The 14,572-nt window shown below is 39.9% G+C and overlaps 1 protein-coding gene across 24 annotated transcripts in view; it reads right to left on the reverse strand.

Moving 5' to 3' along the window:
- LOC113544821 (calcium/calmodulin-dependent protein kinase type II subunit beta) overlaps positions 1 to 14,572 on the reverse strand; it is a 69,790-nt gene that overhangs the window by 35,825 nt on the left and 19,393 nt on the right. For 15 of the 24 annotated variants that reach the window (XM_053241438.1, XM_053241437.1, XM_026943823.3 and 12 more), the window contains exons 3-8: positions 12,589 to 12,648; positions 12,226 to 12,280; positions 11,690 to 11,755; positions 5,567 to 5,639; positions 372 to 474; positions 187 to 270 (exon numbers count right to left, since the gene is read on the reverse strand). In XM_053241438.1, coding sequence (XP_053097413.1) covers positions 187 to 270; positions 372 to 474; positions 5,567 to 5,639; positions 11,690 to 11,755; positions 12,226 to 12,280; positions 12,589 to 12,648 — 441 coding nt within the window. Of the gene's footprint in view, positions 1 to 186; positions 271 to 371; positions 475 to 5,566; positions 5,640 to 9,368; positions 9,442 to 11,689; positions 11,756 to 12,225; positions 12,281 to 12,588; positions 12,649 to 14,572 lie in introns of all 24 variants that reach the window. The other 9 variants (XM_053241439.1, XM_034312748.2, XM_026943816.3 and 6 more) reach the window with 1 other exon arrangement.

Here is a 14,572-nt window from a genome sequence, read left to right on the forward strand (position 1 = left end):
TACTTTGCGGAGTCCGCGGTCCACCAGGGGACAACCCAGGTTTAGGACCTGGGTGTTGCTGTGACCTTTAAGAGCAGGAAAAGCTGAGCATAGATACAAGCCAGTAACAGATAAGCTTTGAATAGAGCTTTCTACAGATTTGGTGTGTCTAGGAGGCAGACATGGCAAAAAGGACATCTGACTCACCACAAGCCCAAATGTCCACAGGTTTTCCATAAGCCTCTTTCCTTAGCACCTCAGGAGACAGGTAACCTGGTGTACCTGCGAATCCTGCACATTGAGATATAAATATGGTTTGTAAAAAAAGATGACAATCTCAAGACAGCTGAGACACCAGTCAGATATTGCTAGTTTCAATACAGGCTACATACCAAACCAGGCCTGCTGGTCCCCTTGCACTTCAATGGCCAGACCGAAATCAGCTAACTTCACCGCTGCATTCTTGCATTTGCTGGCCAGGAGCAGGTTCTCTGGCTAAACAAGGACACCAGAGACTCAGATTACCATAATAAAGAGTAACTCCACGCTACCTAATCACATACACATACAGTGTGAAGGAACACTAAATAGCTGTCCCAGTCAACATATATACAACTTAGCAATGTATTAGTAACATTTCATAATTATTATTATTATTATACACGGCTGCATTAGTAAAGCCTTATTTTGCAGTTGCAATTAAAAAAAAAAGTCAACGTCTCAGTGACTGAGACTTGGAGATGGTTTGTGGTCCCACTGTGCTGTGGGGGTCAGAGATCCAGCAGAATGGACCACATCAGGCCACGTCATCAGTCTGCGTTTACACTTCACCTCGCTGCTGAGTTCAGAGGCTGCCTGTGGCTGTGAGCTCTGTCACCTTACTCCCACTCACATACTGATGAACACGCAACGGCTCAGACCCTTACAGCCATGCACATATAGACACACTTATGCATAATGGCACATAGTTTTGCAGACATGGTGTAAGCTACTACACATATGCACACACAGATTTTACAGTAACCAAAGCGTTTATCTGATGGTGCCCTGTGTAAACCTTTAAGAAAAAATGAAAGTTTGAACACTGAACAACTGCACCATGTGGGACAAGTGGTAATCTGAGATTAAACAGTGATTGATTCAGCTCAACTGGCCTCTCAATCTTTTAAAGGTCTCTTGATCTATCTTGATCTATCTTGATCATTTCATTTTAATTGTGCAACAAGGAATATACCAATCAGACCAAGCATGTACCGATACGCACTTAGTCTACTAGGTTTGTTCTTTGTAACGTTATCAGGTTGATTATAAACAAAGGGCATTAGCTAGCAAGTAGGGTTGCAGTAGAAAGCATTTTTTTAATTTTATTTCAGAAAAGCACTTTTGTACAGCTGTATGTAAGGTACTTCGTTGTTTGCCTAGCCTGCATCGTTGTTTGCAGTTGTCTGTGCAAGCAATGAACTCGTGCTGAGTTTCATGTTTAAGTTTAATCAGGTTACTTGTACTGTAGGAAGATGTTGTAGTTCCCCTTCTTAATATTTTCACAGTACACAGTTTGCATTGCCATGTTTGCCATCATTAATTGTGAAACGTGACCAGACTGCTGTCGTTTCGTGCTGCCTGTTCATTAGCGCAACAATGTACACAAGGCTTACACCACATAGTATCAGATGTTGGTATCTGAGCATTTAGCTGCCACGGTAGGTTGATGACTGGAACTCAGTGACGTACATGCCCATGAGTGCAGAATGTGTTATGAATTATTTTATTGTTTACCAGAAAATGATAAACCATGAAATTAAAACGAGATTCTACCTTGTTTTCTTGACTATAAGCGCTTCAAAAGCTCTGAAGCGCTCATTTTGATTTCTTTGGCGCTTTAATAGAAGTAACATAGAATATAGGTATAGAAAGTCTAGAAGATGAAGTCTAACTTCCATTGTTTGTTACGAAATCTGACAGGAATTTATCAGAAATGGTGAGCTGATATACAAGGCACCATGTATGACAGACAAACTAGGATATCTGCTATGTAAATTTACCTACAATGCTACGTAGGTAATGGTGTGCGTGGTTGGAGTGCATGACAGCGTCAGGTGTAAAAAAACTCAAATTCTGTGTGACTTAAAAGAAGAGACGACAGCGCACGTGCTAGCAAGTTTCATTATGATTCATAGTGATAGCTGTGAAAGTCTCTGTGACAGTTTCAAATCTGACTTTTTTGTTTCCTTTCAGAAACACCAGATAACACTGACTGAAACTCAAATTCGTCAGCTATAGGCTTCAAAACATACAGGTACAAAGATGACATATTTCCAGTAACATACATGTACATGATTAAGTGTGTGTGTGTGTGTGTGTGTGTGTGTGTGTTTGCAATGCTGCAGCCTCTCAGTGTGTGCCGGGTACAGTGCTAAGTAGGTTAAGTTCCTTCCGCTCTGGTGGAAGCTGGTCTGGGTGAGAAAGTGGGTTAGAAAGCAGAGGAGAAGAACAGTGTGGGTGTTGGAGAGCGATTCCAGTTCTCTCCTGCTCCTCACTGCCCAACTGCTGTTCCCAGAAGAAAGGAGAGCAGGGGAGGAGAACGTGTAATGCCACAGCTATCTCCAATCACAGCTGCTATTCAGGGAAATAAGACGTGAACCACAATGACTGTTCAATGTCACGTTCGGGGAGCACGATGGGGAATAGAAATGTGGAGCACAGTCTGGGAGGTTAAAAGACCTCAATATTCAGACTTGAAACCTTTCATGGTCATGATCTCATTCTTAACGATATCATAATGTGCTTAAGTCCCACACTGAACTGGTTCAATCAAGGACCCCAGAAGAGTTTTTATATCACACAGAGTGACTTATTAAACCATTTATATTCAATTTCTGCTAAATCTCATCTCAGGATTAATGAATAAGCATAAGCTGATCACATATAAATTGCTTGTTGCTCACTAAACCACATTGCTGCAGATATTTTCCCTTTAAAATGTGCCAGTGCTGCACTTTTGAAAAGTACACAACAGACTAAAGCAATAATGTCAGAGTGGGAGTGCTGTTCACTGCTACAGAATTAAACTAGTGTTTGTAACTCTGAGGAATAGGTGTGTATACCTATAATAATTTATACCACAGCACTGCTGAATTCTCATATATGATTGGTTCGAAGGTGTAAATAAATTTTCTATAACAGTAGTGTCAGCTGCAAGGCAAATCACACGTTCATATTATTGTTCTTGTTGATAACGATACGTTGTCATTCCCACAGTAACAATTAATTCACAGGGACTTGTATGCCGTATGCGTTACGTAATAAAAGGGATGCTCCGTATCTAATGTCTCTGTAAGGAGACATTTATACTGACACTAGAGACTCCTTCCTAACAATCATGGAAGGAGTCTCTAGTGTCAGTACATTTTCCACCACTGGCAAGTCTTTAGGATAGAGGACTTTGCTCATTCCCGGTTTCTCAATAACACGATACGCTGCATTTTTAACTTCAGCAGAGACAAATGAGAGGCTGATGTGAGAACGACTGTTTATATCTGCTTTAACGTAAGTGATAACTGGAACTGACTTGTCCCACAAACATTTCACAACAATAAATGTTAATATAAACAGTTAAAAAGCATCATATGTCTTTCATCAATATATTAAAATTGTAATCAGTGGCAAATTGTGGTATAAAAGGAATAAAACACTTTGGGATGTGATGTTATAGAAAAACTTCTGTTGAGTCACATCACACCACCAGTGTGTTGCTTATTTTCTTATAATAGCACGCCCAAAACTGTAGTGTTTTATTCCTTACATATCTGGATATTAAAACATTTAAAATGCTATCATGCTAAGAGTACAATTATTTGTATATTTGATATACACTCACTGGCCACTTTATTATGAACAACTGTACATCTACTCACTCAAGCAATTATCCAATTAGCAGCAGAGTAATGCATATATAGATAATGTGATCCCAGTGACTTTGACCATGGCATGGTTATTGGTGCCAGATGGGCTGGTTTGAGTATTTGACAAACTGCTGAGCTGTACTGCTGAAACGTCACCTGGTCTAATGAATCTGGATTTCTGCTGCAACATGGAGATGGCAGGATCAGAATTTGATGTTAACAGCAAGTCGTCTCAGACTGGTTCCATGACCAAGACAACAGTGGTGGCTCGTCCATAGGGGAAAGTATCTATATTTTATATATAAATGTTGCTATTTGACAAATAGCATTTTTAGGTATTGAGCATTCATCTAGACTGGGAGCTTGCCCCATTTAGCATCATACAGTTATTATTACGCCTAGTGGTAAAACATGGGAACTGCAACAAGTGCAAATAGAGAACCATTGGGGCAAGAATCACGCTGCCCCATGGTTGCTCGATGAACATTTTCAGGTGAGAGCAGCAGACGGCAGAGTTAATGACAGGGTTGGCACATTACACCAAAGTTTTAAAATGGCCGTTAATATCTAGTTTTATAGCAAATAATCGGAATTAAATCTAATAAATTTCTGCAAACAAAGGCAAAGTGTAAGTGCAGGCAGTGTGTCTGTAATGTACAGAACCATTTCTATTGTAAGATGGATTGCAAAGATTGGGAGAGAGCAAGGGAGAGTATGGAGTGGATAGTCCTGATGTTCCATATGGAGTGATGTCTGTACATCAGAACTACATGTGAACAATGTTGATCTTGTTTCCCACAGGCTGCTAGCCTGTATGCTGGATAATTGTGTGTTGTCAACTCTCAACTGCCTGTTACGGGGTTATTCTTAAAATTCACTGGATGGTCTATACCATAAACCAACTGGGATAGCCTCTCGACTTACTTTTGTTTGAGGTTATGTTTTATTAATATATGTCCAAAATCGAAATCAAAATAATCATGATCCGCTGCTGCATGACTATACGTTCAGCGTACTTCAACGGCCTCCTCAGTCACCAGATCTGAATCCAATAGCTTGGATTGGATTCCAATAGATTTGCGATGTAGGAGAATGGGAAATTCACAGCAAGTATGTGCAGCTGAAAAATCTACAGCAATTATGTGATGCAATCATGTCAGCATGGACCATAATCTCAAGTGGTTGTTTCTGACACCTTGTGAAATCCATGTCATGAAAAACTGAGTCTGTTCTGAGAGCAAAGTGGATCCCAACCAGTATTAGTATGATGTTCCTAATAGAGTGGCCAGTGACTGTATATCTAAATAACATCAGTACCAGAACAAAAAAACAAACAACAATATTGAAACAGTGACAAGGAAAATTATTATAGATAATAAATCATTTTTACTTTATGCTGGCAGCAAGCATATTCACTCATGCAAAACTTATGACATCAAAATCACGATTCATCAAAATCATAATTATATGTTTTATAAAAGAACTAATGGTACAAAGTAGTGGTATTTCCTACGTATCATCTGCCATCAAATATCCATATTGTATATACAGCAGCATTATTATCTTCATGAACTGTTCATCGGTACATACAGAGCGGAGGGACACAAACGCAGACGAGTGCACGGACACGTGTGCAAGCATGCAACCGCGGTGAGGCGGAGGAAAGAACGAGAGCTGTCACTCACCTTGAGATCTCGGTGCACCACGCCCATTTGGTGGCAGTGAAGCACCGCCTCCAGGATCTGCTGGATGCAATGACTGCATGCAAACACCAGGGGGCGTGTGTTAGTTGGAGCAGTGCTACATTCTCTCGTGCACAGGCACAGGCAGGGAATGGAATACTACAGCTGTGTGTTAACAAACTCTTGTCCTATGCATCACACACACACACGTTATTTTTCAAAAATGTAATATATTTACTAAGATGAAGAAATATTCGAAAGTCCTTGAGGAAAAGGGGGAGGTTGTGTTTCTGTGCTTCAAAGAAGGAAAGAGAAAGAGCGCACAAAGCGGATTTGATATCTGCCCAAACTCACAGACCAGAGAATGCTGTATTAACCATGAAACCATCAAAAGAAAAATTAAATACATCTAGGTACCAAAGTACAATAAGTCTATTTTTAAGTATCTTTCACCTTATACTTTTTAGTAATTTACTACATTTTCAAAAGAAAAAAACTCCACGTCACTACAAACACAATATCGCTATATTTCTATACAATTAATTATCTGTAAAGTGATAAGGTGAAATTTTAGCATCGGACAGCTTCAAGGAGTCTAAAGTCCTAACAAATCTAAACCTTAATACTTATCACTGTAATCTAGCTGTTGCTAAATATACACTTTGTATTCATCAAAGTAGTCTGTATTGTGACAGCTAGCTATAAGCACTCAGCTAGTTTGTATCATCAGAGTTATCGTGCAAGCTCACGTGAGAGATGAGCATTATTCATATCACTGTAATCTGTCTGTTACTATGTACACTTTGTATTTATCACAGCAGTTTGTATCGTGACAGCTAGTTATAAGCACTGAGCTAATTTATATCATCAGAGTTATCATGCTAGCTAACGTGACAGATTAGCAATAAAGCTGTTAGCTAGTCTTAGATAATGTTTTCCAATTTGCCATCAGTAAATAAAACCAGTGTGGTTTGTGAATCTTTCTTGTACTTGCATACTTTCAGTAAATTTAAGAGTTTGTAATTTTTCTATTTTAACTTGAGTGAAGAATTTGAAGCTGTCCATCCACTTTTATCAGAGGATATATTTAGATGAGTAATTGCACTTTTACTTTTTTACTAAAGAATTTGTGTGCTTTTAGCACCCTTTTTAAAAGTATTTTCTTTCATGTCAAAAAAACTCGGTGGGAAAGAATGAAAGACCGTTTTTACTTCTCAGTGGCTGCACATCCAGAATAAATGCAGTATATCATACACAGGGATGTCAAAAAAAGTTACAACTAGGGTTGAAATGCTGAGCATTAACACTTCTATGTGGTGTTACTGCACAGGAAGCTCCAAATGACGCTATACCACTACAGCAAAAAGCCCTCCGACCGTCAGATTGTCACACCACCACCCACAAGAGAGATAGAGAAAAAGAGAGGAAGAAAGAGACATACAAAAAGAGACCAAAACAAAAAAAAAAGAGCAGTTAAATAGAAATAAAGACTAAGAAAGAAAGAAAGACAGTGTGCGCATGAGACAGGGAAGGAGGAAACAGAGGAGACGAGCAGTAGGAGGAAGCAATGAGACAAGCAGAGAGAGAGAGAGAGAGAGAGAGAGAGAGAGAGAAAGAGAGACAGAGAGAGAGATAGAGATGGAGGGTGCAAGCGTGGCAGGAGCTCCTGAAAAAAACATGGAGTCTGGAAATATGGCAGTGTGTCAGAATCAGGATGTGGACAGTGTGAGTCAGGCTGTGTAGGCGCAGGCTTCTGATTTGCTGATTATATCTATATCACTGATGCTTATAATGTATATAAACACCTTCCTTCCATCCCGGTATCAATCAACTGTACATAGCACTGGCATTCGATAATGAAACTGTTCAGACCACCCACCACCAAATTCCTCGTACATCCTGTACTTGACAAATAAATCTTCTGGTGTGTATACAGAGAGAAACAGGATGTGTAAAGTGTTTCTGGAGCTGTAGGAGGTGAAACCAGCAAATATTCAAATATTCAAGCATTCACTCTATGGGGTTGTTAAGTTCCGAGAGCGATGAGTTCTTTCTCCTTAAGTTTCCTCACTTCACTGCTGCCATAGCAACAACTAGTAATGCTAATGGAGACATCAATAATATTATGTCCATTGCTGTTGAAGTGTCTCACTACTGGAAATCCTAACTTCACATAAAGATGCTTGACAAAATGATCAGTGCCAGTGATCCTTAGTTTTTTTTTTTTTATGTTGAGTCTCCTTTGATTTTAGTGGGCGTTTAGAAAAATTTCATACAATATACAGCGCCTTGTACAAGTACATTCATGTTGGCTCAATTATAAAAAAAAAAAAAAAAAAAAAAAATCCCAAACTTTGAATATCTCACAGAAAACCATGGAGGCCGTCCACCAAAAGTCAGTGTCTGGGTAAATATTGCATTAGTCAGAGAAGCAACCAAGTGACCAAGAGTAACTGAAGGAACTGACAGCTCAGATGGGAAACAGCCATAGCCCTGACGCTTCACAAAGCAAGCCATATGAAATCCCATTTAGAGACTCAGTATGCATGTAAAAAAAAATTCTATGGTGTTTTGACCAAAATTTAACTTTCTGGCCTACAGAAAGCCCAACAGTACTCGTCACCCTGAGAACACCATTACCACAGTGAAGCATGATGGTGGTAGCATCATCATGTTGAGCTGAAGTTTTGGCCTCCTTGATCAAAGGGTTTGAATAATTATTATTCACTGCAGCAAGCAAAAACAATGTGACAAACAGGACTGTTTTCTGTATATTTTAAGGAGAAGACAGAAACAGGTAGAAGACAGTCCTTATAAATATCAGTAATAGTTGACTAGATGTTGGACTGTAACTGGAGAATGATGTCACTGTTTATCTGTCTACATAACCTAGTTGTAAAGTGGTATTTCAGCAAAATTTAAAAATAGTATTAAAGGCTTAAAATCCACATTATCTTCTCACAGGAATAACGAAATTATACAACATTAACCAACAAATTAGCACCGGGATCACTAAGCACATCACAAATATTTCAATATAAACATACGTAATGCATTTCAGGGTGGACTTTTCCTTTAATGTGAAGGTTCCCAAACAACATTTATTAGATAACATACAGTACACAATATATGAGAGAGATAGTATATCTGTGTGAGAGGCAGTGGGATAGTGTGAATCCTAAGCCAACATCACACAGTCTGTAAATGACACACTCGTATGGCACACCAAGAGCCTCTGAATTCCAAAACAGTATGGACAGACAGATTGGGCTTCCCTTTGCCCTGTCAGCAATGCCACATGTCCTATCAGATATCCCTCTAGTGAGCGAGGGGACGGCGTAGTCCTGCTCCTTTCCCTTCCTAGGGACCGGACATGCCGCCAAATCCAGCACACACACCCATTGGCTATGTATGAGTGTATGAACAATGGCAAATAAATAGCCATTGCTAAATACTGGAAAGTTGAGTGTATTTTAGGACAGGATTATGATTTGACTGGCCTCCATTCTAACAGGAAACACATCTCCTACTGAGTGTTCTGACAAATTAAAATGAATGTGAGTGATAAGTTGAACTTTTCTGTAGGAAAGAAAAAGAGAGAAAGCAAGACTTTGATTTTTAGGCTAGAAAACAAGATGCCTTGAGGAAGCTAGAGGAAGTAGTCAGTTGTCCCAGTGCATCGAATGCAGAAAAAAATAACCATCATCCATACAGGTTAGATAGACAGGCAGACAGACGCACAAACAGGTCAATGCGGCAGGCATTACGAGTCTCATGCGGTGGCCAGTGCACTTGCTATACTGACCTTCAGGTCCCTGTGCACTACGTCATGTTGGTGAATGTGATAGACACTGTCTAGAATCTGATGGATACAGTGACTGCAAAGACAAGACAAGAAAGGGAAGGACAGAGAAAAAGGTGGAGATAAGATGAGGCGGCTAGAGAAGGGGACGGGGTTAGTAATGGTCACAGGTGGAGATACTGGCGTGGAAGAAGAGAAATAATATAGGCTACGGAGGACCGTGACAAAAAAAAGTAGCAGTTTGTTATTTTTTCGAGCTGGCAATTGCAATAACCCATCATTCTCATTTTGTCTTTCACTGATTCCAACCACTCTGTTTTGGCTGAGGGTGGAGTTTATTTCTGGGCCAGAACAATATATTCAGAAGCTGAAAATGAAGATGCTACGCAGATCTACTGCATAGCAATATTGCAAATCGCATTTTTTCCTAAGCTTTCATTGAAATAATACATTATATTTTAGGCCAAGATGCATGTTGAGACATTACAGACTGCAACTTTAAACAGCTTAAACCATAAAGAGATAATCCAACACCTAAAACATTAAATCATGGAAGAACTAAGTGGAGTGAGGGTCTCTTTCATGCTGTGTGTGTACACCTTCTAAAGAAAAAACATGGCATTCTCCTCTGTGTTATCAGAATAGTTTTTGATCTCTAAAGCAAATCTGGATGGAGGTAGATCTGTGCCATGCACGCTTCACCCAAGTCACAAACAATGACACCAACCAGACATGTGCACAGCTTAAACTGTCTGTGATGTTTGTCTGGTTGTTTGGTTTATAATGACACTCCTGCTTATTCTCCTTTGTAGAGCTCTTGTCCTTTTCAGGTGAGAGGACTCCAAACAACAGCACTGACGCTTGAAATCTAAATTTATTGTGGTGGCATTGTTGAGCAGTATCTATAAGGTATAAATGGGGTGAATGGAATGCGGGGGTGCATAAAGGTGGATGCGTGTGTGAGTATGTGCGTGGACTGAGCTGATGGTACTGGACGTGTGGCGGGGGCTTGAGTCAGAGCTGGCACACTAATTATCTGTGTTAATTAGAGGCCTACTTTCATGTCTCTCTAAGGAAGGCGAGGATGGGCCGGGGGACCAAGCACAGCAGCGTGGACTAGGAGATGAGGCTACAGTACAATGCTTCTGAGTGGCGCAACACATAGCGTTCGTCCTGTCGTTGAGAGATTACAAGTTCAAATCTCGACAAGTTCAATGCCAGAGCCTGTCGATCACAGCAACACTAAACAGTCGTAGGTGTATATGAGCTCATGTATGCAGAAGAGGGCAGATAACACTTTCCTCCGAGTGTGTGACACAGCATGATCAAGATGCTCTTGGCTGGCTTCATGTGTCGCAGGGGAAGCACATGTTTGCCCCACCCTCTGTTGGAAGGTAGTTGTCATGTGAGCTAGTGGGTGGGAATTGGCAAGACCAAATTAGGGAGAAAATAGTGGAAAAAAAACAAACAAAATCACATGTGATAGCTCTCCATAAGGCTAAGAAATAACACAAAAGAAGCAAGGTTTATTAGATCCTATGTGCAACTGTATACAGTGTTTTTCCTTGTTTTGAACCATGACAGGTTATGAGACTGTTGTATGAATTGTACTCTAAAAGCTGAAATCAAAAAGAAAAGTTTTTTTTTTTATTGAAAAATGATTAGTATTTCATAAAATATGATTTTCAGTTTATCATCATATTGACTAGTCTCTCCTCCTTCAAGGCATCTCTCCTTCTCCTTTTCTCACATCGTGTCTTACGCCCCCTGCAATACACCCACGCAGTCAAATTGATTAGAGTCCCTCTCCTGAAGGGGACTGCAGTGTGTGAGTGTGTGTATGTGTGTGTGTGTGTGAGTGTGTGTGAGTGTGTGTATGTGTGTGTGTGTGTGTGTGTATGTGTGTGTAGCCGAGAAGAGAATAGAGATTCTGAAAACAAAGGTGGGGAAAAAGATGGAAAAAAACAGAAGGGGGTACACAGGGACCTGCAGAAGCTGATATCTACTGTGTATGCGCTATGAGCTATGAGACACTGACACAGCTCAGCCGCCCACGCTGGCTTTTATGAGAGAATGGCTGAAAATTTATGAGCTATTTATGAGTCAAAATACTGCTTCAAAATGCCTAACGAGCTACAACACCCCGAATAATTCTTAGATATTAGCATATAAAGTTAATGCACGCACCCTTTAGCCAGAGAAACGCTGTGATGAGGAATGAGAAGAACAGGACTTGGGTTTGGGTCTGGGAGGAGTGAAATAGAAGATGGCGCAGAAAAACATGTGCAGAGAGAGGGGAGGCGAAAATTCTGAAAGCAGTTTACCTGGCATCGGCTTCGCTGTAATATTCTCGTGCTACAATGTCTTCAAACAACTCGCCACCGGTGACCCTATAGGAAAGAGCACGGAAAGCATTATTATTTGCCACTGCTTACAGATCATTAATAGCCTGCACACGTGCATTTAAGCATAGCTGTCGTGCATGGGAAGTGCAAGTTTTTTAGACATGGGAATAATTTTTTTTTTTGTTGTTATAAATGCATGAGAGAGAGGGATAGATGAGGGAATCCTCTAGAAGAGTCATCCTGGGGCTTCAGGGGGGAAAGCCCCTGCTGCAGGATTTCTCTTCAGCCGGGCAGCCCGGCTCTGTTTCCATGGAAACTAGCTCTTCAGAATAGGAGACAGCGAGGGAAGCTGAGGATAGTGGGGAAGAGAAAGGAGGGGGGGGGACGCTGGTGGGTGAGTACAGAAACAATGAGTAGGAGCCATGAAGCGTGCGGCGAACACAGACAGCAGAGAAAGGGACATATGGCGGCGCAGGCATTTTTAATGACATGTCGCATTATGAACATGCACTCACAAGTCAAACAGGAGGTAGTGGAAGCCTTCTTCTGATATACTGTCATGGAGTCGGACTGGAGAGGAGAAAAGAAAGAGTATTAAGCCTGCGGTCTTTAGCGGTCATCGCTGATAATGCGTTTTCCTTATTGCATAAATAGAAACAAAGCTTAATCTTAGGGTACACGAGGGAGTCCACTTTGATATCTCAGCCAAGTTCTCACCTGCTGAAAGTGCACATGGGCTTTTTTGCTTTCTTCACATTTAAACTGAGTGCATTCTTTCTTACAATACTCTTGTAAATGGCACTGCAATAAGCGATCTGATGATTGCTTCAGGATAAGTGATTAAAGATTCGCATGATGTTCATGAGGACAATACTCACCAATGTTGGGGTGCTTGAGAAGACGACAAATGCGAGCTTCACGTTCAAGCTTCTGGTGATCTGAAAGACAAAAAAACAACAACAAAAAAAAACAGATGCAGTCACTTATTCATCTTAAAATATATTATTCAGCAATTACTATGAATTAACACATATGGGTTTGATGATGGGTTCTGAGACTGTAAGGAGTTAAGCTGCATTTAAATCAGAGCTTACTTATCGTCAGAGGAGACATGAAATTTGCAACAGAAAAAAAAAATATTTGGTATCATTTCAAAAGGGTTCACAAACAGACCAACAGACCACCCACACACAAAAAACACTTCTGTGTTGCTGTAAATGTCATTTAAACTAAAAAAAAAAGAAAAAGAAAAAAAAAAATCTAGATTAACAATGACAAATCATGTAACATGATGATTATGATGATTATGACCTACTCTCATCCTTCAGTACATTTATGATGCAGAACATACAGACCTGAGACACACACACACACACACAAAAAAAAATCCGTTAAATCCACCTACAAAACTATGCTAATATGTCTAACAATGAATGTAAGGTACTGTCATATTGTGGGTTCGTGTGACATCAGGAGAACCAGTGACACTAATTTATGTGCATTGTTCTCCTTGTTAGTGTTGTTCAGTCCAACACTGTAACTAAGATGCAGTGAAATGTCTTATCACACAACAAAAACCAGCAAGGCAGTCACAGAGGTTGTTGTGGTATAACGGCAGAGCAAGAAAACCACTTACAATGTGTGGGAAAACATCGCTGAACTCTGTGTCTACTGTCTCGATTGGTTTTACCTACACTACATCTAGTGAGTGTCATTTTATTATACTGAGTTCTGATGCAAAATGATTTATGCAAAAAAGCTATGTACAGTCCAGGGCAAAAGTTTACATACTTTCAGAGCAAAATGAAAAAGACAATACAATACTTTATACCAATAAAATATTGAGTATCTATATGGTTGCTCCTTTTATCAGGAATGGTCAAAATGTGTTAAGATATTGATAGGGAAAAAATCAAAATGATGTCATTTCAGTAGTTTGTATTTTTCGCCTGAAAACCCAAGGCTCAGAAATGGAATTTTATAAAATCAGTTGGTTTGCTCTGATCAGAAGCAGTAATTTTACATTCCTAACGTTAAACCTGTGGTGGCTCATCCATAGGTGCATATCAGCCATTCAGCAAATATCATCTTCATAAAGTCCTCAGTCACAATTCCATACATTGTTAAATAATAATTACCTCTTTTGAGTGACAAATGTTTAAAAATATATTTTTTTATTGCTATTGACAGATATAAGCCGATGTTCCACTGATCTGCTCACCTTTCCAGATATTACGCAATGGTCGTGCAGTGTGTTATTATTATTGTTGCACATAGTGGTCATAAAGGAGAACTGCAAGAAGCACTAACAGAGGAATCCATTGCAATCCAGTCTCACAGGAAAAAAAAAAGACATTGACATGAAACTTATATGCAGGTGGGAGGAATCACGCTGCCTCATACTCACTCCATGAACATTTTCAGTGGAGGAGGAACAACAGACAGGACAGTTAATGTCAGGGTCTCCAGGGTCGCAAAAGTACTCAATCCCCCTGGATTTTATCAGATTTGTCTGAACAACAAATGATAAATACACATATTCTTTCTGCCAGTAATTTTATTGCAAATTCATGTTCTCTTACAGTGAAATTTCAAAGTCAAAATTGTTTACTGGTCAGCATGTATATCAAAGAAAAGTCGTTCAAAAGCTGAAGTATTCAACACCCCAGGCTCTGGAAGCTCCAGATGAAAGATACTGTCTTAATGATGACACAGTTGACTTATAGTTGGCCTTCACCTGTAAAACATTAAAGCAGCTCCCATTTTCTGAACAAAAACCTGCTCAGTTGAACTGTCATTGAAGAGACTGTCAGTCTGATGGAAAGGAATGAAAAAATGAGCATTCTAAGGAAGTTAAAGATA

Source organism: Pangasianodon hypophthalmus, chromosome 17 (genome assembly GCF_027358585.1).
Source record: "Pangasianodon hypophthalmus isolate fPanHyp1 chromosome 17, fPanHyp1.pri, whole genome shotgun sequence".
NCBI classification, from domain to species: domain Eukaryota; kingdom Metazoa; phylum Chordata; class Actinopteri; order Siluriformes; family Pangasiidae; genus Pangasianodon; species Pangasianodon hypophthalmus.